Source organism: Phyllopteryx taeniolatus, chromosome 11, assembly GCF_024500385.1.
Source record: "Phyllopteryx taeniolatus isolate TA_2022b chromosome 11, UOR_Ptae_1.2, whole genome shotgun sequence".
NCBI classification, from domain to species: Eukaryota; Metazoa; Chordata; class Actinopteri; order Syngnathiformes; family Syngnathidae; genus Phyllopteryx; species Phyllopteryx taeniolatus.
In genome coordinates this window covers 10695617-10721378 of record NC_084512.1, presented here as the reverse complement: position 1 = coordinate 10721378, position 25762 = coordinate 10695617, and the positions used below count along the sequence as shown (strand labels likewise).

The 25762-nt window shown below is 42.9% G+C and overlaps 1 protein-coding gene across 8 annotated transcripts in view; it reads left to right on the top strand.

The window, feature by feature from the left end:
* The window catches only part of disc1 (DISC1 scaffold protein), a 62188-nt gene that overhangs the window by 16769 nt on the left and 19657 nt on the right, over window positions 1–25762 (top strand). For all 8 annotated transcript variants that reach the window (XM_061789175.1, XM_061789174.1, XM_061789178.1 and 5 more), the window contains 4 exons: window positions 595–827; window positions 3352–3406; window positions 8519–8621; window positions 12622–12810. In XM_061789175.1, coding sequence (XP_061645159.1) covers window positions 595–827; window positions 3352–3406; window positions 8519–8621; window positions 12622–12810 — 580 coding nt within the window. The remainder of the gene's footprint in view (window positions 1–594; window positions 828–3351; window positions 3407–8518; window positions 8622–12621; window positions 12811–25762) is intronic.

Sequence of the window (25762 nt, the reverse complement as noted above, 5' to 3'; positions counted from 1 at the left end):
CTCTAACACTTTCTCATGCACATGATTTGCCGACGTGTCAAACCTCTGCAGTATACTACCAACTACTGGCGAGGAGGGCTTACTCGATGTCCGATTTTTTTTGCCTTCAGTATCAGTGGCGGGTCTCGGCAGCCTTCAGGAGGACATGATACATTGAAATAAGGCCGGTTCCGATGCTTGGTATATGTACTCGCGTATCCCAAGGCGAGAGAGGCAGGCTACACACTGGACTGGTCGCCAGCTAGAATGTAGAAGGAAGCCAGAGTACCTGGAGAAAACCAAAAGCACAGGGAGAACATGAGTACTGCCCACAGGAAGGCCAGAGCCAAGATTTGAATCCCGTACCTCAGAACTGTGAGGCAGATGTGCTAATCACGAGTGCTGCTCAATATCTGACCCAAAATTGTAAATTAAATGTTCAGAGTCTTTTTATAGGAAGGTCACATTCAGTGTATTGACATCTCCTCCAAGATGTTTATTTTTTACACTTGTTGTCACAATTGGTTGAGGTGAAACTCAAATACCAGCATTGAGAATGCAAATAACACAATCCGACTGTGGCTTGGTGAAGTTCTGTACATGATTTCAATGCAGGAGGAAATCAAGGAACTGCAGCAGAGACTGGCGGAGCTAAAGGATCGCAGTCGATGTTTGGACCAGCAGATCCAACAGGAGGAGCAGCAGATGGAGGCTGAGGAGCTGGAGGGCTCTGTGCTGAGGAGCTGCACCACGGTACAGCTCCAAGACATGAGCCAAAGCCTTCATGATCTTGTGATGTCTAAGAACCGCATCCAGATCTCGGTCTCTCCTCCTGCTTCCATGCTCAGGTGAGATAATATGTAAATATTTGGTTATGTTAGGGATGTGACAAATTGCACATCTAAACTCCACAGGATGTGATATCAGGATCACATTTTTAAAAAGAACTATTGGAGAAAATAAGTGTTGAATATTTAGGCTAAAAGCTGCTGTTAAGCAATGCTAAAGAGTAACGAGCAACAGTATTGTCTCTTCAGTCAGATGTCCGTAGCTCAGTTTTCCCTCACCCCTCACAGTTGGTACAATTCCTGCAGTACTGTCAGCTACCTGATGAAGGTGCTAGCGAACTGTCAGCTGTGGTGACAACTCTGCAGGCAGCCGGCCATACATGTTAACGTGTGTCATGTTTTTCATTATCAAATGAGCATTTTTAGTTGGTTATATGTCAGTACAGAGCTGGAGTCTTCCTTCCCTGATACATTCATGTCATAGTCATCGAACAGTGTTTTTGTAATGAAGTTGTCTTTTGCCAGTAAGTCATACTACAGTATGTACGCAGACAAGTGAAAAATAAAGAGAAAAACAGGTATTGTGTTGCACATATAGATTTAAATGGCTATGAAGAGGTTAATTTTACACCTACTATTGGTTGTAAAGTATTCACTCACCACGATAACACAACATACACGCGATTTAGTTAATAAAGTGTTGGTGCACAGAATGTACGAGGTGTTTGAGAAAAGCTCCAGGACAAGTACAAACTACGACTTTTCCCCTTAAGTTTGGGCCAGACGATCAATCAGCACTTCTCCAAAGAGCTGCGGTTTTTGCTTCGTTCAGTGCTTGAGAAGAGGCGAGAGTTGTACCATAGGACAACACTGGCTGGTTCACCACTACTATGCGCTCTGAGCATCTGCCAGTTCATGGCTGAGAAGAACCTCGCCATGTTGGAACAACTTCCCGACTCACTGAACCTGGCGCCATGTGATTTTCACTCTTTCCCACGATCAAGGGGATCCGATTTGAAGATGTGGATGACATCAAGATGGCCTTTACAACGGAGCTGCAGAGGACCCCAGACGAAAACTTCCAGGAGTGCTTGCAGGTGTGGCAAAGAAGGCTGGGAAATGTGTCACACTCCGGGGAGATTACATTGAAGGGAAAAACTAGTAGTTTGGTTTTGAAATATAGCTTTTATGACACCAGTCCTGGAGCTTTTCTGACACTCCTCATATAAACTTGGATCTCAATGGATTGCTCAGGCGTACCAAATAAAATGTTTGGTACATGTACATAAGTGAGTCAAAAATGTCTCCCATAGTACTGTCGTGTGAATATTTGATTGATTTAATTTTATTTTGATTGCCCGTAGGTGTGAATGTGAGTGCGAATGGTTGTTTGTTTGTATGTGCCCTGCGATTGGCTGGCAACCAGTTCAGGGTGTACCCCGCCTCCTGCCCGATGATAGCTGGGATAGGCTCCAGCACGCCCGCGACCCTAGTGAGCAGAAGCGGCTCAGAAAATGGATGGATGGATGATTAAATTTCAGATGTAGAGAGAATATACTGTACAGGGACACTATTCTTTTACATCCCCAAGAACTCTTCTCTCACAGCTGCTTGAAACTGCTGTAAATGCTAATGTTTTTCCTCAGATGCAAAAGATTACTTTGCATCTCGAATGGTAATTGCTCACAAAAAAGCACTCTGGGATGCCTCTGTCTCGCCACTTATTAGAAAGACGTAAATTATAGTGATCACCTTCCTGGTGGTGTGACCCACCATCACTGGCATAATTTCATATCTGACATACTCTCAACTCAGACGGAATGCATTTATTCTCAGAACTGATTGAAATTTTAAACCTAGATTGGGCATTCAGCTGCAAATCTCAATGTGCTGTAATTCAGGTCAGCAAGATGATTGTGTTGCAGTTTTGCATTTATGGAAAAAAAGAGCAGGTCAAGCCCGTCAAGATTTTTTTTCCTCGGTTGGTGAAAGATGACCGTCAACTTGCTCCTAAAAAAATGTACGCTGCTATTGTATGCTTTGTTTTGTTAGCTACTAAATTATTACTGCTTACTACTGTCGCAAGCATCGAATCATGCAACCTCACTAGTCGGTCATGTTTACATGTTTACTCTCAGTAATGACATCATTCATTGAAATATCATTCAACGTTTCACACACTAATCTACAGTAATAGGTCAGTCAATAAGGCCCATGTTTTTCACCATAGAAATTGAAAGCATGAATCACTGAAGTGTATTATACATGCTGGATCAGTTTGTGTGGTTGAGTTAATTTATTTAACATAAATAGCACGACAATACAATTTTTTAGACTCAGTGCTCAATAACTTTGGTCTGTGTAAAACACCTCTTCAGTGTGTAGAGTTATCACTGCTGTGTGAAAAGTGCAATAAAACTTTTATCTCAACCTTAAGAAAGTCAGAAACTGTCTTGAATGATAACATTTCCATGATAACCTTCAGATGGGCAGATGCAAGACAAAATCATTTGTAGATGAAGTAAACAAAACAATTAAATTACCCATTTGATTGTCCAGTAACATTTTTATTTCCTTTTTGTAGACTCCAAGAACAGGAGCAGGCATTGAATCTATCGATCAAGGAAGCTACTGCCAAAGTAAGGCACTATTTTGGGGGAAATGAGTGAATGTGTATGAATTTCAAATGAGTAGCATGTTGAAATTGAAAGGCTGTGCTGTGCTTCAGCTTCAGCTTGAGAAATCTGCATACAATATGTCAGCGTTTGTATTCATGTGCTTATTTCTATTTGATGAGGCAGTGAACTCTCCATGATTGTAGTGGAAGGGTCAGAATCATCAGAATATGTTGTTTTGAATGTATCATGCTAAAATAATGCAATGCATCTGTGCGACATCTTCTTTTCCATGACAAAAAACGAGAAGTCAAGAGTGCTCAAACTTTTCAGTCACTGAAGTTATAGCACCTCTTTCTGTTGCTTGGTCTGCCTATATGCATGTTGGAGTATAGCACAGGCCAATGAAGACTCCATTGCATTTTGGATTGCCTTAACAACAACAAAAACAACAAAACTGGAAAAAAAAAAGCCCTTATAATAGCTTTCATAACATTTAGGGAGCCAATGATGGCGGTAGATAGACTCGAAATACAATATCCAATATAAGTCTCATGACAGAGGAACACAGGAGTACTGTATATGCCATCCATCCATCCATCCATCCATCCATCCAGCCCACATCCCTCCAGCCCTCTGTTCCTCCCTTCCTCCCACCCTCTCTCCATCCATCCATCCATCCATCCATCCATCCGTCCGTCCGTCCGTCCGTCGTCCGTCCACCTCATCCAGAGGGCATCCTAAGCAGATGCCCGAGCCACCTAATCTTGATCCTCTCAATACAGAGGAGCTGCGGCTCGACTGTGACCCCCTCCCAGATGACCATGCTTCTCACCCTATCTCTCAGGCCCGATACACACATAAAGACAATTGGAGACCAACCAAGTCAAATGCCAGACAATCGTATGTCTTATAGGATTATCCTATACGATTGTCCTTAGGTCTGATGTGTGTTAAGAGTGTATTCGTTCCAATTTTAGGGTCCGGAACAAGTTGGGGCCAACAATCTTAAATAATGTACGTGTTCAATATTTAGGACCAAAACTCTTAATGTGTGTGGGGAACGCTGACTTCTCTCAAGTCATCACGCCGAGAATGATGATGTGGAACAGAATGTAGCCAATTAAGGAAGCACCCAAGACTGAGGACCACGCAAGCGACCGTGAATGAAAACAAAAATGTCTTACCCGATGTTGTTTTATGTATAAAAGTGGGTTTCTCAGACAGCAAGCTATTTTCAAAAGCAAGTAGATTTTTGAGGACATCACCATTTTACAAGGCACTCGGCTTCGGCAACCTTCCGGAACACTCAGGAAACATTGCCGCGTATCTGCAAGTGTTTCTTATTCTTTGGTTTTGTGAGATTACATGTGATCACGCGAGACCTCAAGCTCGACGGTGCAATAGAATCTTTGTGTGTGGTCTCCTGTGATTCTCAGAGCACACCACACACGGCGACCGAAACTGCTGTGAATGCCCAATTTTTTTTTGTCATTATGTGTGGGGTTTGTAGCAAATAAAACATCTTTTTTTTTTTTTTAATTGAAAAATCTTTGTGTGTGTACCTGGCGGAAGAAACTCATTTAAGCCACTTGTATCCGTGATCTTGTTCTTTCGGTCACAACCCACAGCTGGTGACTATAGGTGAGTGTAGGAGCATACTGTAGATTGATTCTTCCCAGTCACACCTTCCATTTCTCATTATCATTGCCCATGTGAACGTTGAAGTCCCCCAGAAGAATGAGGGAGTCCAAAGCTGGGTCACTTTCTAGCACCCCCTCCAAGGATGTTAAGAAGGACGGGTACTCAGAGCTGTTGTTTGGTGCAAAGGCACAAACAACAGTCAGGAGCCATTCCCCCCCTGAAGGCGGAGGGAAGCTACCCTCTTGTCTACTGGGGTGAACCCAAATATACAAGCACTGAGCCGGGGGGCAGTTAGTATGCCCACACCTGCTTGGCACCTCTCCCAATGGGCATCTTCAGCGTGGAAGAGAGTCCAACCCCTCTCCAGAAGACTGGTACCGGAGCCCCAACTGTGTGTTGAGTCGAGCCCAACTATTTCCAGGCATGTTCTAAGAATAGCTCACCAGTGATGGGACATTGCGATTTATAGAAATAAAGTGGTGCACACTGAAATGTCTGTTTCCTGCAGTGTTAAGTCATTGTTGTTACTTATTGTGAGAAATCTTTAACATTATTAGTGTCTCCACAACAATGACTATCAATTATTATTAATAACATATACTTAAATTTGATTTGAACAAATTTGTTATTTTTGAATTGGATATCAAACTGGTAGCGCTTCGCATTAATCAGGACCCAAAAATCACCTTACATTTTAAACAAGGTTGTTTAAGCGTAAAATAAACTTTAAATAACACTTACGGCACAAAAAGAAGCAAAGCGAAAAACTAAAGCAGAGTCCTACGGCACTGTGACAACCTGATGGACTGTGTACAGTAATGTTTGTGGCAACCGTGGGTTTTAAATCATAACCTTTTAAGCCTTGAACACTATCACAGTTTACATTAGAAACAGGACGTCATTAGAAAGCTGTTAGCCTTCTTACATCTTTGTTTATTTTATTATATTTTTTAAATTTCAGTTAATAAAATGTATAAACTTGTATAATTCAACATTATAGTAGAACAATATACAAATGTGTGCTATTTAACACACACAAATACATATACTCGTATATACTATGTATAGAATATGTATATATATATATATATATTATATATATATATATATATATATATATATATATATATTTATTTTTTTGTCCTGTTTGGGGCGGCACGGTGACCGACTGGTTAAGAGTGTCTGCCTCACAGTTTTGAGGACCGGGGTTCAATCCCCGTTCCCGCCTGTGTGGAGTTTGCATGTTCTCCCTGTGCCTGCGTGGGTTTTCTCCGGGCACTCCGATTTCCTCCCACGTCCCAAAAACATGCATGAATTGGAGACTCTAAATTGCCCGTAGGTGTGAATGTGAGTGCGAATGGTTGTTTGTTTGTATGTGTCCTGCGGTTGGCTGGCAACCAGTTCAGGGTGTACCCCGCCTCCTGCCCGATGATAGCTGGGATAGGCTCCAGCACGCCCGCGACCCTAGTGAGCAGAAGCGGCTCAGAAAATGTCCTGTTCGGCTGTTAGGAATGGAAAATCTGTATCCCTTTTATGCGGAACAGTTTTACAGCGTCACAGTGGAGTATAGAATATGTATATGTATAGAATATTAACATAATTGTATTATTATTATTTGATTTAATAGAGTAATAAACTTCATTCCAACGGAAAAACTGGTATTATTAGTGTGGTTCGAAATCGTAATGTCATGGTGATGAGAAATGAAGTTCTAATGAAGTTTACAATTTTGAAGGGTTGATAAATATATTACCTTAATGTATAAATAATCTTAGTATGAGGCGGCACGGTGGACGACTGGTTAGAGCGTCAGCCTCACAGTTCTGAGGACCGGGGTTCAATCCCCGGCCCCGCCTGTGTGGAGTTTTCATGTTCTCCCCGTTTTCTCCGGGCACTCCGGTTTCCTCCCACATCCCAAAAACATGCATGGTAGGTTAATTGAAAACTCTAAATTGCCCGTAGGTGTGAATGAGAGTGCAAATGGTTGTTTGTTTATGTGTGCCCTGCGATTGGCTGGCAACCAGTTCAGGATGTACCCTGCCTCCTGCCCGATGATAGCTGGGATAGGCTCCAGCACGCCCGCGACCCTAGTGAGCAGAAGCGGCTCAGAAAATGGATGGATGGATGGATGGATCTTAGTATGCCTACATAACTCACTGGATAACAGAAGTAGCATCTCTTCCAGTACCAGTTATTTATTTATGAGAACTGGTGATGGCAGATCCGACATTTCAGTGCGGTAGTAGCGAGAAAGTCATGTATAACTGTTATTTTTTACTAACAGATTATTTATACCTCCATTGTTAACCTATTTATTGCTGTTAAGTGGTACCTCGTCTACATCATTTCATGAATACCAACTCGAGTCCTTCTTTATGGTCATCAGGCAAGTCTGATCTGTCACAGTTTCACTTTGAGAGTGACCTTGCATGCCCCTCATAGGTTTGCATTTCTCCCTGACTGATCTCGATGCTTAATGTGGAAAACACCAGAGGCAGTATACATTTGTAAAGAGTGATGATTGGACGTTGAAAGGGTGTGGTGCAGTACAAAAGTTGGGGAGCTCTATGAAGACAATTTTAATGTTTCTGTGTTCTTGACAAACTTATCATTAAATGGTTGGTGGTGCTCCCAAAGTTCTTCAGAAGACATTTTTTAAGACTTTCACTGCTGCTGCACTTTGACGTTAAATGATTACCGGTAGTTTATTGGTACACTTCGTATTAAAAAATGATTAATTAAAAAACAAATCAGTTAATTAAAAGTATATTTTGCTTTCAAATTTGTCTGTTTTGAAATTAAATCACTAGTGACATAAATTCCCTTTATGATGAAAGCGGCTTCCATTCAATGTAAGCTTTAAATAGAATTATGCAAGCCTGGTGGATTTCTATATTTCTGTGTGAAGAAGACTCCCAGGAGATGCTCTGCCTTAGAAAAACAACTTATTTGACAGCCTTTTCAAAGTGTAGCATAAAACTGTGTCAGGTTCAAGAAGGGAACACGAAGGCAAATCCTGCTCCGTCCCTTTGAGTCATGAATATAGTTCCTCAAAAGATGAGAGCTGCGTCATGGGGATTGTATCTGGCTGTCGACTCTACACTGTATAAAAACAGAAGTTTAAAGGGCTGATGGAGGCCAGACAGGTTTTATCAGTAGCCATCAGCTTGCAAGAGCTGAGGTGTCACGTCCCGCAGGACATTCAGTGCCTCTGTCCTCTCTGACATTCCTATGGCATCTGCTATAGCGATTTCACATTTGCACACATCCACATGACAGGCGGAGAAGTCTTTGTCTTCCTAAAGGTTAGAGACATGTAAAACATCAGGGTCTGCTTTGTATTCAAAGAAGAGGCACCGTAGAAGAACTGAAACGAATTGATGTCTTGTAAGAATTAGTTGGAAAAGAAAATGGAAACGAAACCGTGCATCCTTGGGATCCATGTGCCTTTTAGTGACTAACCTCCCACACCCGGCTCTTTTCTTTCTCTAGGTGGTCATGAGTCAGAAGCTGGGTAGCAGCCTCAGGAGGAAAGTCAGCGAGACTGAAACTCAGCTATTAGCTTTGCATGAAGCCAAACTGGCTGCCATCTCAGGTGACTCCACCCTTACTCCAATGTACATACATTCTTAATTTACAGTGGAACCTCTACATTTGACCAAAACAAAAATTCATTATGTATCCATTTATTATGTAATGCAAGACTTCAGCATATATTATAAGACTACAGCTCAGTGAGCATCTAAATACTTTGTTTAGCCTTTCCCAACTCACTTTGGGCAAGAGGCGGGGAAACCCTGGACTTGGACCTGAGCCAATCTCAGGACACATATGGACAAACAACCATTCACGCTCATACCTATTGGCAATCACAGTCTTCAATTAACCTAACATGCATGTTTTTTAGAATGTGGAAGGAAGCCTGACGTACGCGTAGAAAAGTCATGCAAGCATAGAGAACAGAGAATAGAGAACATTCAGTCTCCACCCAGGACGACCCAAGCCAGGATTCAAACCCAGAACCTCGCAATTGTAAAGCAATGAGTTGATAATAATAATAAAATAACGTAATGTACGCTGGAAAATTAGCTTTGTATTTTTTATACAAAATTACTCATCTCACAAGCAATAAACTCTGCACGTTTGACACAAGTTACATTTTAATTCAGAATCAGAATCATCTTTATTTGCCAAGTATGTCAAAAACACACAAGGTAATTTGTCCCCGGTAGTTGGAGCTGCTCGAGTACGACAACAGAGAGTCAATTGACAGAGAACACTTTTGAGACATAAAGACATAAAAAACTCAGTCACTGACCAATAAAAGGTTACCAGTAATGTGGTAATGCTGGTACAATTTTATTTATTTTTTTGACAATGTGCAAAAATGTGCAGAGTCCTCTAGCAATTAGAGTGGTTTGAAGTGACTAATAGAACAATAGTCCAGTGTAATGACCATTGTGCAAAGGGCACAGAGACGTCAGGAAATGAGCACAGTTTAAAGTGACTAGGAGTGCAATAATCTGGGACAGTGTCGATTGTGCACATGTTGCAGATGCTACTCAGGCAAATGAGTGGCCAGTATTGGTATATATATATGCAAATAGTGCAGTGTGGCGAGACTATTACAGTGAGTGCACGAGTAATTTATAATTGGCCCGACAGAAATGTGACAACAAACTCAAGACAGAATTGGCAGCATGTTGCAATGGAATTGTAAGTTAACTGTTTAAGAAGTTAATGGCAAGGGGGAAGAAGCTGTTGGAATGGCTGCTTGTTTTAGTTTGCATTGATCAGAAGCGCCTACCTGAGGGAAGGAGCTGAAAGAGGTGGTGACCAGGATTTGGAGGGTCCAAGAGGATTTTCCATGCTCTTGTCTTAGTTCTGGCAGCGTACAAGTCCTTAAGGGTGGGTAGGGGGGTACCGACAATCTTTTCAGCAGTTTTGATTGTCCGTTGCAGTTGGAGTTTGTCCTTCTTTGTAGCAGCACCAATCCAGACTATGATGGAAGAACAAGGGACTGATTCGATGACTGCTGTGTAGAACTGCCTCAACAGCTTCTGTGGCAGGCCGTGCTTCCTCAGAAGCCGCAGGACGTACATCCTCTGCTGGGGCTTTTTGAGGACGAAGTTGATGTTGATCTCCCACTTCAGGTCCTGAGAGACTGTAATTCCCAGGAACTTGAAGTTCTCGATGGTTGACACAGGGCAGTTGGACAGCGTGAGGGGCAGCTGTGCCTCCTTAAGTCCACGATCATCCCTACAGTCTTGAGCGTCTTCAGCTCCAGGTTGTATCGGCCGCACAACAGCTCCAGCCACTCCACTTCCTGTCGATATCCAGAATGCAGATTCGTCACCGTCTTTGATGAGGCCGGTGACTGTGGTTTCGTCTGCAAACTTCAGGAGTTTGACAGCCGGGTGCGTTGTGGTGCAGTCGTTCGTGCAGAAAGAGAAGAGCAGCGGAGAGAGCACACAACCTTGAGGCAACCCGGTGCTGGTGGTGCTTGTAGATGAGGTGGTGTCCCCCAGCCTCACCTGCTGTGTCCTGCCCGTCAGGAAGCTGTAAATCCACTGGCAGATGGCAGGCGAGACACTGAGCTGGAGAATCTTGGAGGAGAGGAGTTGGGGGATGATGGTGTTGAATGCAGAGCTGAAGTCCACAAACAGGAGCCTCGCATAGGTCCCGCGCCGTCGAGGTGTTCTAGGATGAAGTGCAGTCCCATGTTGACTGCATCATTCGCAGACCTGTTTGCTCGGTAGGCAAAATGCAGGGGGTCCAGCAGGGGACCTGTGACACTCTTGAGGTGGTCCAGCACAAGGCGTTGAAAGGACTTCATGACCACAGAGTCTAGTCATTCAGACCCGAGATTGAAGGGTTATAGGGGACTAGCATGATGGTGGAGCGTTTGAAACAGGATGGTACTTTGCGCAGTTCCCGAGATCTATTGAAGATCTGTGTGAAGACTGGAGTGAGCTGGTCCGTGCAGACTTTGAGGCAGGATGGGGAGAGAAGGTCTGGGCCTGTCGCTTTGTTGATCTTTTGTTGTTTGAAGATGCGTCTCACATCCTGTTCGTGGATGGTCAACGCAGAAGTCAGAGGTGTGATGGTGGTCGGTGGTGCGGCTGGCTGGGTGTGGGATGTGAAAGTGTCCTTTTCAAATCTGCAGTAGAAGGTGATATAGGATGTGACAGTGTCCGTATATTCATCCAGGCTGCCAGCTGAATTTTCAAAGACACTCCAGTCTGTGCAGTCTAGACAGCTTTGAAGTTCTATCTTTGCTTCGCTGGTCCACTTTTTCAATGTTTTCACCGTAGGCTTTGCGCATTTAAGTTCTTGACTATATGTTGGTATTAAGCGAATTAAGCAGTGATCAGATGAGCCCATAGCTGCACGAGGTATGGCACGGTATGCGTTATTTAGCGTAGTATAGCAGTGGTCTAAAATGTTATTTTCCCTGGTAGGACAGTCGATGTGCTTCTTGTATTTAGGGAGTTTGTGGTTGAGTTTAGGTTTGTTAAAGTCCCCAAGAATAATGAGGGGTGAGTCTGGGTGTTTTTTTTCACTTTCGCTTACTTCTTCAGCAAGCGTTAGCAGTGTGGCATTTGTGTTAGCTTGAGGAGGAATGTAAACACTGGCGAGAATGAAAGATGCGAACTCACGAGGAGAGTAGAATGGCTTGCAGTTCAAAAACAGCGACTCTAAATCTGGGCTGCAGCGTGTGCTGAGCTCCGTGACATCAGTACACCATTTTTCGTTGATATAGAAGCATATCCCGCCACCTTTTGTTTTCCCCGATAACTCCCTGACGCGGTTTGCCCAGTAAAGATCAAAGCCTGGAAGCATTACGGCGCCATCAGGGACACCCGCGCAAAGCCATGTCTCCGTAAAGCACAGGGTGGCAAATCTTTACTGGTCTTTGTCAGAAGATGGAGCGCGTCCATTTTGTTGGGTAGGGGGCGTAGATTCGCTAGGTGGATAGACGGGAACGCCAATCTGTATCCTCTCTTGCGGAGCTTAACTTGGATGACAGCGCGCTTCTCCCTTCGTCGCCCCCGTCTCCATGCGCCATAGACTGCAGCTGCCCCCCCGTGAGTAACTCGGGTAAAAAACTGAGCGGATTTGTGAAAGTTGGTGAAAGAAAGTCCGGGGCAGACCTAATGTTTAGCAAGTCTTCCCTTGTGTAACTGAGTCGCGTAATGTCTCCAAAGATGAACAAAAACATAGACAATACTAGAGAGCATGTAACCGAGGCATCCACACGGATCAGCGCCATCTTGTAGTCTTATTTAAATGTTGTTCTTGTTTCAATCTTGTTTAAATTGATCTTTTTATAGCTTACTTTCTTGCACGGTTAATTAAGGTTTTATGATGGCAGTAGTTTAACCCTGGAACTCATTCATCATATTTCTATTATTTCCCATATGAAAAATGAATTCTAAATCCAAACACATCAGAGGATGACCATTGTCCTGGAATGTGCTCAACCTTAAGGGTTTCACTGTACTTTCACTTAATTTAATTACACCATTAATGTAAAAGTCCCTCATTAATGAGAGGTGTAGGCAATAAGGTGTTTTTGTGGCTCACCGCTGCAGGTAACGACTTCAGCAGTGCCAAGGAGCTGAAGGCTGAGATGAAGGCGGTGTATCAAGAGCAGGAGCGACTGGAGGCTCTGGCCAACAGGCTGCACAGTCTCAGCTCAGGGAGCAGCCAAGAGCTGGCCAGGATGAAGGAGCAGCAGCAGCAGCTCAGACAGGAGCTTGAGCACAGGGAGGTGCAGCATGGTGAGTCTGTCTGCACTCAGATTAGACTTTTGTCCCCCAGGAGGAAGGCTGTCGCACGAAGAGGAAATAACTAGAGGAAACAATAATCACGCAGATTTAGCCTGTCTTAGAAGACTTTTAAAAGTCGACAAGGCTATGACTCACTTTAAAGACCTACAGCTACTGATTTGCATAGTTAGTTTGGCACTAAGGTCAATTTGCGGTTCTACACAAAGAGAAACAGTCAGAACATACCCTGATAAAAATGTAATGGATGTGGAAATGCTGATACTCAGGCATTCAAACACGAGTCCCCGTTTTACAAACCCCAATTGCAATGAAGTTGGGACATTGTGTACAATGTAAACAAAAACAGAATACAATGAATTGTAAATCCTTTTCAACCATTATTAATTACTGTAATTTCTTGTAATGCAAATTTTTCCCCCCCAAAAAATCTTCAAAAGTTAATAGCATGCATTATACATAGGTATAGTAAAAGTTAGAAAATTCCTTCACAGTGAAATTAGGTATATGAGATGTGTTTTAGAATAGCCATCAATTAGTTTTAATATGGCGGTACGGTGGACGACTGGTTAGAGCATCTGCCTCACAGTTCTGAAGACCGGATTTCAATCCCCGGCCCCGCCTGTGTGGAGTTTGCATGTTCCCCCCGTGCCTGCGTGGGTTTTCTCCGGGCACTCCGGTTTCCTCCCACATCCCAAAAACATGCATGGTAGGTTAATTGACAACTCTAAATTGCCCGTCGGTGTGAATGTGAGTGCGAATGGTTGTTTGATTGTATGTGCCCTGCGATTGGCTGGCAACCAGTTCAGGGTGTACCCCGCCTCCTGCCCGATGATTGCTGGGATAGGTTCCAGCATGCCCGCGACCCTAGTGAGGAGAAGCGGCTCAGAAAATGGATGGATGGATAGTTTTAAAATCTTATTTATAAGTTTACATCATATTTAGGTTCACATTTAAAATGTTATAATTCATCTACTCCTGTATTGTATGTAATTACTTAGGCTGTGATGCACGCTGGTGTATAGTTTTGACACTGCAGTATTATTATTTAGGTTTACTTGTTTTTTAGTAATTATGTATGACTGTGGCGGACCCTAGTGTTTAATTTTAACACTGCGACTTTACAGAGGAAATTTGCAACTTCATGGGAATTGGGGTTTGTACATTTGTTTTTGCAGCACTAACTAGTTGTGTGATTTTTCCTCCGATGGTTTTCTACAAGAGGATCAAATGCAAGATCATGAACACAGAAAACCAATGTTGCGGTAACAATGATGTCATGTTGATGTCATTGCTTTCAAGCAGTTACCAAGCATGCAATTGCCATATGATGATGTTGTCCACAAAACTCCTCACTGCCCCAAGAGGGCATATTTGCAGGTTATATACCAGGTTTGCTGCAATTTAAAATCAAGTCCTCAATTATTTATTGGCTTTTCTTCCCCCTGTGGCTCAGTGAGATAATCTCTCAGAATTTTTGAAGGCAATGCAATGTGTAAGGACTTCTACAGTTACAAACTACTGAATATTTTTAAATGTAGTCACATTTAGTGTGCACGACCTGAAACTAACTCTTAGAAGCAGAAGTGCCACTGGATGTTTTATCACTGACCTTTTGTTGTTGTTGTCATTTTTACTTTGTTTGTAAAAATTTGGTGAAAAGTTGGAATTCTTTTTCCTAGTTTCTGTATATTTCAATGCACTTTTCTTCACCAAGTGTATGGACTATTATTACACGAGATTAGATAGATAGATAGATAGATAGATAGATAGGTAGATAGGTAGATTGGTAGATTGATAGATAGATAGATTGGTAGATAGATAAATGGATACAAATACAAAGGGCAACCTTGAGGAGAGTTAAAAGAAATGTAAATCTAATCCAAACAAGACAACCCTCACCTATGATTAAGATGTGATGGTGCATGTTTGTATATGGTTAGTAATAAATATAGTCTAATTATTCTACAGCAATATTTGCGCAATTAGTGCAAAGTATAGAATCTTCTTTTCCTTTCGGCTTGTCCCCTTAGGGGTCGCCACAGCGCGTCATCCTTTTCCATGAGAGCCTATCTCCTGCATCCTCCTCTCGAACACCAACTGCCAACATGTCTTCCCTCACGACATCCATCAACTTTCTCTTTGGTCTTCCTCTAGCTCTCTTGCCTGGCAGCTCCATCCTCATCATCCTTCTACCAATATACTCACTCTCTCTCCTCTGGATGTGTCCAAACCATTGAAGTCTGCTCTCTCTAACTTTGTCTCCAAAACATCGAACCTTGGCTGTCCCTCTGATGAGCTCATTTCTAATTTTATCCAACCTGGTCACTCCGAGAGCTAACCTCAACATCTTCATTTCCGCCACCTCCAGCTCTGCTTCCTGTTTTCTCTTCAGTGCCACTGTCTCTAATCCATACATCATGGCTGGCCTCACCACTGTTTTCTAAACTTTGCCCTTCATCCTAGCAGAGACTCTTCTGTCACATAACACACCTGACACCTTCCTCCACCCGTTCCAACCTGCTTGGACCCGTTTCTTCACTTCCTGACCACACTCACCATTGCTCTGGACGGTTGACCCCAAGTATTTAAAGTCCTCTACCCTTGCCATCTCTTCTCCCTGTAGCCTCATTCTTCCCCCACCACCCCTCTCATTCATGCACATATATTCTGTTTTACTTCGGCTAATCTTCATTCCTCTTCTTTCCAGTGCATGCCTCCATCTTTCTAACTGTTCCTCCAGCTGCTCCCTGCTTTCACTGCAGATCACAATGTCATCTGCAAACATCATGGTCCACAGGGATTCCAGTCTAACCTCATCTGTCAGCCTATCCATCACCACTGCAAAAAGGAAGGGGCTCAGGGCTGATCCCTGATGCAGTCCCACGTCCACCTTAAATTCTTCTGTCACCCCGACAGCACACCTCACCGCTGTTCTGCTGCCCTCGTACATGTCCTGTATTATTCTAACATACTTCTCTGCCACTCCAGACTTCCGCATGCAGTACCACAGTTCCTCTCTGGGTACTCTGTCATAGGCTTTCTCTAGATCTACAAAGACACAATGTAGCTCCTTCTGACCTTCTCTGTACTTTTCCATCAACATCCTCAAGGCAAATAATGCATCTGTGGTACTCTTTCTAGGCATGAAACCATACTGTTGCTCGCAAATACTCACTTCTGTCCTGAGTCTAGCCTCCACTACTCTTTCCCATAACTTCATTGTGTGGCTCATCAACTTTATTCCTCTATAGTTGCCACAGCTCTGCACATCACCTTTGTTCTTAAAAATGGGCACCAGTACACTTTTCCTCCATTCCTCAGGCATCTTCTCACGCACTAGAATTCTATTGAACAAGCTGGTCAAAAACTCCCCAGCCACCTCTCCTAGATGCTTCCATACCTCCACAGGAATGTCATCAGGACCAACTGCCTTTCCATTTTTCATTCTCTTTAATGCCGTTCTAACTTCCCCCTTACTAATCATTGCCACTTCCTGGTCCACCACACTTGCCTCTTCTACTCTCCCTTCTCTATCATTTTCCTCATTCATCAACTCCTCGAAGTATTCTTTCCATCTACCTAGCACACTGCTGGCACCAGTCAACATATTTCCATCTCTATCCTTAATCACCCTAACCTGCTGCACATCCTTCCCATCTCTATCCCTCTGTCTGGCCAGCCTGTATAGATCCTTTTCTCCTTCTTTAGTGTCCAACCTGCCATACATGTCATCATATGCCTCTTGTTTTGCCTTTGCCACCTCTACCTTTGCCCTGTGTCGCATCTCAATGTATTCCTTTCGCCTCTCCTCGGTCCTCTCAGTGTCCCACTTCTTCTTAGCTAACCGTTTTCCTTGTATGATTTCCTGTACTGTGAGGTTCCACCACCAAGTCTCCTTCTTTCCTTTCCTGCCAGAAGATACACCAAGTACTCTCCTGCCTGCTTCTCTGATCACCTTGGCTGCAGTGGTCCAGTCTTCTGGAAGCTCTTCCCGTCCACCGAGAGCCTGTATCACCTTTTCCCGAAAAGCTGCACAACACTCGTCCTGTCTCAGCTTCCACCACATGGTTCTCTTCTCTGCCTTTGTCTTCCTAATTTTCCTCCCCACCACCAGAGTCATCTTACACACCACCATCCTATGCTGTCTAGCCACACTCTCCCCTACCACTACCTTACAGTTGGTAACCTCCTTCAGATTACATCGTCTGCACAAGATGTAATCCACCTGTGTGCTTCTACCTCCGCTCTTGTAGGTCACCCTATGTTCGTGCCTCTTCTGGAAAAAAGTGTTCACTACAGCCATTTGCATCCTTGTTGCAAAGTCTACCACCATCTGTCCCTCCAAGTTCCTTTCCTGGATACCGTACTTACCCATCACTTCTTCATCACCCTTATTACCTTCACCAACATGTCCATTACAATCTGCACCAATTACGACTCTCTCTCTGTCTGGGATGCTCAGAACTACATCATCTAGCTCCTTCCAGAATTTCTCTTTCACCTCTAGGTCACATCCTACCTGTGGGGCATAGCCACTAATCACATTACACATAACACCCTCAATTTCAAATTTCAGCCTCATCACTCGATCTGATACTCTTTTCACCTCCAAGACATTCTTAGCCAACTCTTCTTTTAAAATAACCCCGACTCCATTTCTCTTCCCATCTACACCATGGTAAAATAATTTAAACCCTGCCCCTAAACTTCTAGCCTTACTGCCTTTCCACCTGGTCTCCTGGACACACAATATATCAACCTTTCTCCTAATCATCATGTCAACCAACTCCCGAGATTTTCCTGTCATAGTCCCAACATTCAAAGTCCCCACATTCAGTTCTAGGCTCTGTGTTTTCCTCTTCCCTTTCTGCCGAAGAACCCGCTTTCCACCTCTTCTTCTTCTTCTTTGACTTCGACTTCGACCCACAGTAGCTGAATTTCCAACAGCGCCCTGCAGGTTGACGGCGCCGGTGGCGGACGTTGTTAACCCGGGCCACGACCGATCCGGTATGGAATTCTTTGGATGAACGCTCATATTTGTTTGGCAAGGTTTTAAGCCGGATGCCCTTCCTGACGCAACCCTCTGCATTTATCCGGGCTTGGGACCGGCCTACAGTTTGCACTGACTTGTGCCCCCCATAGGGCTGCATTAGTGCAAAGTATAGAATGAAGAATTATAATACACCCAATATATACAGTGTGTGAAACCTTTGATATGCATATATTTATGTATAGAAATTACAATAATAACGATAAAATACTAACAATTAAAGGTTTATTCGCATGAACACCAAACGTTTGTTGCATTTTTGATAGTCAAAATCCCTATAGCAATGAAAACAGCACTTTAAATATGAATAGCAATGTGAATTACTCTTTTAAGAGAGCTCCTCTTTTATGTTGCTCCATGCTGAGACTAAGACATCAATGAATGGTGACTTTTCTCGCAAAGGAACAGAAAATTTGTCATCTGTCTTTGGGGACTCAAACATCAAATTAGTTTGCATCAGTATTGGCAGCTGTTAAGAGGATGTGGGGTGTGAACGATGGAAATACACTTTAGTTTGTGTGAACGAGCCAATTACCTTTGAGTCACACGCTGCCGACGTACCGTATCAGCGCTACAGGAGACCTGAATGCTGCTTAAAACAACCCTCTGGCTTTTTGGAGTGCTAACGAAGAGGTTTGGCCTCTTGGCATTGCATTTTGATGGCACCCACCTGCAGTGCTCCTCCAATCCATCAGTCACAGGCACATCTCTTACATAAAGGTCACGTCACTGTATGAGGCACTGAAATGGGTGCCTAAAGAGGGGGATGGGGAAAGTGATGAGACACTAGTGCAGGTAGGGAAGCTATTGCAGCAACCCCTGTGTGGTCAATCAGCCTTCTAACATCCTCTCTTATCCAGATCATTAGTTACTATAGCCTGGCCATTAGTGTTGAACCATTGTCTGCTCTTGAATGCTTGTCACTAGGGGGCACACTTTCATTGTTCTTTGAGCCGCCTCCAATTTTTTTGTATGGTCCTTATTTCACATTTTAATTTGAATGATATTTAGTCATTCTAATAGTGACAAGTTGTGGCAATTGAAATGTGCAAATTTTAGCTGCTCAAAGACATTCGCACCCACATCGATGGTGAGACAAAGATTTGACAACCCCAACAATCTATACATCATACGGCTGTATCTTAAATACATGTTGTGCCTCAATATGCACAATGCAGCACTGAGAGCCACACAAAGAAGCCAAGTAGGATGTTCAGACTAGACAAAGGAATGGGAATCAGGTGGATAACGCGTCACTATGTGGGACGAGGTGGCGAGCTAATGATTGGTTTTTTGCCTTGCTCAAATGCTCAAGTGGGCGTACACAATACGGAAGCAGCAGCAATTTCTCAATGTGTTGCTGACACCAAGCTAGGGGCTCATTAAACTGTCAGCCGACTTGGTAATAAGGGTCTGGCATACACGAGCAGGAACCTGATAGTCTACAAACAGCACATTACCAGTCTTTGGCTGGAGAGGGTTGAAAATTATTTTTTGACTTTAATGCCAAGGTGGCGGCCGAGATATTTACTGTATTTAGTGTACTCCAATAAGACTCGATATAGCTCATTACAATACAAATGGATGTACAGCCTTTAAAGGTCCCATATTTTGGCTATTTCGACCTTCATAGATTGAGTCTCTAACATGGACGAATAAAGTGTCAATTTCACTTAAAAAAAAACCTTGGTTTTGTCATACGAGTGCCCAGAAATGGCCCCTCTGACAGCTACTTCTGTTTGACCAAGTTTTGTATCCCCTTTGTCGAAATTTGGCCAAGACCGCCCCCTTTCCTCTGACTGGTTGCCTCCGTGTAGAAGACCCAACCCTCACTACTTGTGAGAGCACATATGTTTGTTATGTTGACAGCACTGGCTCAAGGGCAGAGAGGTAGGCAGATATCTTTGCTAGTGACGTAGATAAACTGGAGAAATTGGAATGAGCTGATTTCAGGCCTCTCGGCCGAAAAACGTCTGAAACTCAGGAATGCGGGGGCGATATTAATTCATATTTCACGTTTATCAAGGCACCATAGAGCCAATATTACATCCCAAATACTAGAAAAAGTTGTTTTGATAAAACATGGCACCTTCAAAAAGCCCCATAGTCTCATGAAATTATTTCATTTTGTTGAGTGTCTGAGTGATCTTCCCCTTAGTGTTCATGGTGGAGCTTTCAGATTTTGGAGCCATTATGTCCCTAATTGCCATTGGCATGAGGGTCGATGAATACCAAATCCATTATAGTTCGAGGTTTCACTCCCAGCAGAGAGTATAATTTTGTCCCCAAGAGAGATTTAGAGTGATGCTAAATTTGCAAATAAATAATTGAAAGACGGTGGCATGGTGGTCGACTGGTTAGCACATCTGCCTCACAGTTCTGAGGACCGGGGTTCAAATCCCGGCCCTGCCTGTATGGAGTTTGCATGTTCTCCACGTGTCTGCGTGGGTTTTCTCCGGGAACTCCGGTTTCCTCCCACATCCCAAAAACATGCATGGTAGGTTGAATGAAGACTTTAAGTTGCCCGTATGTGTGAATGTGTGCCCGAATGGTTGTTTGTTTATATGTGTCCTGCGATTGGCTGGCGACCAGTTCAGGGTGTACCCTGCCTCTTGCCCGAAAATAGCTGGGATAGGCTCCAGCACGCCCGCGACCCTCGTGAGGATAAAGCGGTACAGAAAATGGATGGATGGATAATTGAAAGACCGGACCAGAAGGTTAAGTGACCCCCAGGAGTGTGGACAGTGAGACGTGGAAACGCTGGCTGTGTGTTCAGTTTAATTTACCCAAGTGTTCTGGTAATGGTTATTTAATACTGTTCTTAGTATTCCTGTAGTGTTCCTTGGTAAGAATGGAGTCATTTGAGTTGAATTTGATGAAGACATAAACAGTCTTCTCCCAGTGTTTAAAATTCTGTTGCGCATTCAATGAATTGCTTTTCTTCTTCTCAGTCTTCACCAGCTAGTCTTCCTAAACCCTCTCCCCTGAGTCACCTTCATTGTACTTTTTGGCTGTTTTTTGGACTCTGGCCAGTCAACCATGTATCCAGTGGAAGTGCACATCCAAATACTGCCACACAGAGTTATTACACAATTGCAATTTTCCTCTTAATGGAGTGCTGATAGTAATGTTGAGGGCATCCGTATATGGTTTATTCATTACCCTGCCACTTTTAGGGTGCTTATATTGAAAACTTGATGGAAGGTATGACAGCACTTCTCCAAACGAGGCTGGGTATGGTTGAGAGTGATAAAGTGGTTAAGTGGACCCGGGAGAGTGTTTCCTGCTTTTTGTTTCTGATGTTATTTTTGGCATTCTTCATTCCTCCTGTGATTGCTTATGGGACGGGACTTTCCATTGTGTAACATGTCAGATATGTCAATGTTGTGTACCCACAGGAATCACTATAAAAACAAATCCACAGCATCTTTTCTTCCACTGCATAGTGAGCAAGTTAATTACTAATGAACGGCTAATTGCAAAATCATATATCCATCAGACTGGTATAGTAATTTGTTTATTTATTTATTTAAGTGTCACACAGTGAGCATGAGACTACATTTTGACCGTGTAACATTTGTAGCGCTAGCCTGGATTATGGAGAACGTTTTTACATGTGATCACATTCTCTTTGGGTTGTTGTTCTTTTTTCAGAGGTGTGAGCACACCTACACCCTGTGCTTATTATTATGCTTATTGCACATTGTTCATTTTCGTTCTTTTTAGTGGATTTATATTATAAGTTATATTGTTGTTATTTTTTATTAGTACCATCTATGTTTTATGTTGCACCATCGTACCAAGAAAAATTCCTAGTTGTGAATGTACCATTCATAAACAATGGCGATAAAACGATTCTGATTCAGATTTGAATTCATTGACGATATGTGAATGTACCGTCATGGATAGGTGCATATGTACAGTCAGCACCAAACTGTCAGCAAAGTAAGAGACTTCCTCTTAACCGGACATTTTTTTTTTTGTCTGAAGAAAAGATATCCCCAAAAATATATTTGAGTTAAAGGCTCTTTTCAGAGCACACAAGGACACCACACAATCAAACCGTAAATCATGATTAAAAAAAATGAAAACACAAGAACATCAATGTAAAAAACATTACTAGAAGTAATTGGAAAGGGAATTGAGTATGTTGCACAGGTCAGATGGTAGTGAGTTCCAGAAAAGGGGAACAGTGATGAGGCGGGCAGGCAGGACAGTGAGTTGGAGAGAGGATGAGGATGGATGTGTGTGAGATGTGGTGGTAATCTAATACGACAGGTATGGTGGAGTCAGGTTATGGATGGGCTTGAAAGTAGGCATGAGAGTTTTGAAACATATTCCAAATTTAACTTGTAGCCAGCGGCGCTGTTGTAAGACTAGGGTGATACGATGGAAGGAGGTGGTTCTTGTAATGAATCAAGCAACTGAATACTGGACCATTTGGGGGACTTTATGGAGGTATTTGTGAGGGAGACCAAAAAGAATGGAATTGCTATGATACATCTGGGAAGTGACCAGGCTGTGAACAAAGAGTTGAATGGGCGAAGGTGATTTATATTGCGGGAAAGGAAGCATTTGGACTCTATGAAGCCATTTATGTGAGCTAGAAATGATAGGTTGCTGTCAAGGATGACACCTAGACTCTTTAACCTGGGAAGCGGGGGAAATGTTGGAAGTGTCTATATGGTAATGGGGAAACTTATTTTTGTTATACAAGTATATATTTGGACCCAAGTGGGAGGATTTCTTTTTTTTATTACATAATCCTTCTAATTAAAAAATGCCCTCGGTGGTGGTAATGACAGCATGTAAAGCATTTAAGGCAGTTGTGCATTGCTAAAATATAAACTGCCTCCATTCATGCACATAGACATGTTTTGGTCAATGACTCCTTTTGGATTCCTTGCGTGCATTCATGCATAGTCCTGCAGTATGTTCTCTGTGCCAGCTGCTGTCTGGGAATTGCAATGCTTTGTGGTCCCAAAGCTGTACACTATTATGGGTTATTGAGTGTGTGTGCAATACCAGCCTGTGCCCCCTTCCTTCACCGCCAATGCTGCTGGGCTGCTGCTCCATTCAGATACATCTACACTGTGCATTGTGAGTGTGCACATAATGCAAAGCGTGTTCGTGTTACCTGCAGCGCTTTGCTCTCAAACAACCTGAGCTGAGCTCAAACACATTCATCACAGCCACTGCCTTCAGCTCAGTTACAAAGACACACAATTGCTCCTTTGCCTTATTATGCACAGGCTTTTGTAACACGCATATCATTGGTGTTGCATTAGCACAGAGACGCCTCTAATTTGTTCGACAACATGGAAGCCCCACAGATGTTAGGTATTGTTACGAGGCAGTCAGGAAATTACTGTATTATTCATTTTCAATTATGGCGCTATTCAAATGCTCATATAATCCATTGTTAACTTTGTGTATCATTGTGCGATAAATGTGCTCTATTTGATTTGTCTCTATAAATACGACGCATTATAATCTACTTCTTTCATTCATTCATTCATCTTCCGTTCCGATTATCCTCACTAAGGTCGCGGGCGTGCTGGAGCCTATCCCAGCTATCTCCGGGCGAGAGGCGGCGTACACCCTCAACTGGTCGCCAGCCAATCGCAGGGCACATATAAACAAACGACCATTCACAGTCACATTCACACCTACGGGCAATTTAGCATCTTCAATTAACCTACCCCGCATGTTTGTGGAAGGAAACCGGAGTAACCGGAGAAAACCCACCCAGGCACGGGGAGAACATGAAAACTCCACACAGGCGGTGCCAGGATTTGAACCCCAGTCATCAGAACTGTGAGGCAGATTTGCTAACCAGTCGTCCACCGTGCCGCTAATCTACTTTTTAATCAACTTTAAATTTTGTCGAATATAGCTAATTATTTTTTACTGAGCCACTTCAACTAAAAATTAATATTGAAACCTCTCAAAGCAAATGGCTCATTTGGAACATTAAGTGATGCATCGTCACTAGATATGCATTTATTATGATTTATGGCTTTCTGGAGCCAGTCTTTGGGATCTGAAATCATTGTTTGGAGCACCTGCTGAGATCACAGTCACAATGGGAGGTTGAGCTCGGCCTCATATATCAGGGACAACAAATGTGGCTCCTCTCGTCTTCAATGGCTTTTTAGTACTGGTTTTATTCGCATGGTCTGCCAAATGACAAGGCCTCCTGCAGACTTACAGGAAGTTGTAATATCACCCATTGCTTGGCTTCATTCCGCACAGGGGTAGGTTTTGCTGATGATGCCTGGATCCATTCTATTAGCTTTCTTTCATTTCTAATGCCCACAAAGGCTCACTAGTTTTGCTGGCGGTTGGCATGGCGACAAGATGGCGCGCTGACTCTCCTCAGCATATTACAGGATCAGCATAGGAGGAAATATGAAGTCAGTATACTCAGGTCTGCATCACCTAGCTTCATGTCTTGTCTTTTTCTATTGTTTGCAATAAATTATATCGAATTCTGGCTCTTGCTCTTGTTCAAGCCACAGCCCACTTCGTCATCTCTCATTTGTACATACCTTCATCCATCCAAAGTCAGGCTTAAAGCCCTCCCACCCCATGTATAATTCAGTGGCAATCTATTTGCATGCTACTTAATAAATGAATTGAATGCATGGATGAAAGTTGACATGGGAAACATTTAGGCTGGATATGATACCACACAGCAATTAAAGAGGTGGTAAGTGAGCTGCCTTGTCTACACACACCATATGAGGAGATTTGGCCACTGTCTCAGGCAAGATCTCTCCCTTTCCCACTCAACACACATGCAGCGTCCAGAAATAGCCTGGCTATCTGCACTGTGCTTGCACAGGAGTGTGGACCGAAGTGTGTGTGCTTGTCTTTGTGTGTGTTACTCAACCATTTTTCCTTTCTCCCTGTTGTGCCTGCCTGGAGCCTATCTCACCCTGGAGCCGACGCTGTCTAATAACCACCATCGAGACAATAATACAAATTGCATGTCAAACTACAGCATGATTCAGAACACCAATTAGGTTTCTTGTCGCCATACAGAGTGGGATCTAAATAGAAGCACTGGTACCTGACCTTCAGTTTACTCTGATAGTAGAATTAGTACATGAAGAATTTCACACAGTGACCTTTTTTGGAGTCTTGCATACACCGGTGTCAAATTCATTTTAGTTCATCGGCCAAATTCATCCCAGTTTGATCTCAAGTGGGCCGGACCAGTATATCCGTGGACTTAAACTGTAAGCTATACATAACAACAATTCATTTTTATTTTATTTTTTTACCATTTTTCGGGTGCACATAATTGAAACTCCATTTGGGAAAATATTCAGATTTACATATTATTATCTTGTTTCAAATCATTTGCAATTTGCAATAGTCCAATTTCAACAATATTAGGAATCGGTTTTCATTAACAGTTGCAACTTACAGATCACAGTAGATCTATAAACTGTATCTATCTTTTTATAAAACAACTTATTTAGAAATCATTTTAAATTTACATAAATTTCCAGATCCATCTGGAAATCTTGGAAGGCTCAACTGACCCATCACATCATACAAACTAAAGTGGGAACTTTTCCGAATGAAAGTGCAGTTATGCCCCTGCCTTCTAAATGTATACTGGCAGATTGACAGAGTGAAACTAAACCATGAAGGCAAAATTAGCTGTCTATTAAGGACATATATATCCATAGTAAGTGCAAAACAGAAAGTTAAATTAGCTGCTTATTTAAAAGTCACGAAGTTGACTATTAATGAATCTGTATGAGATTAGCATTAGTCCACACTAACAATTAACAACCCCTCTCTAACTAATAGCATGCATCAATGTAGTTTGTAGACTACCGTATTTTCACGACCATAGGGCGCAACGTATTAAAAGGC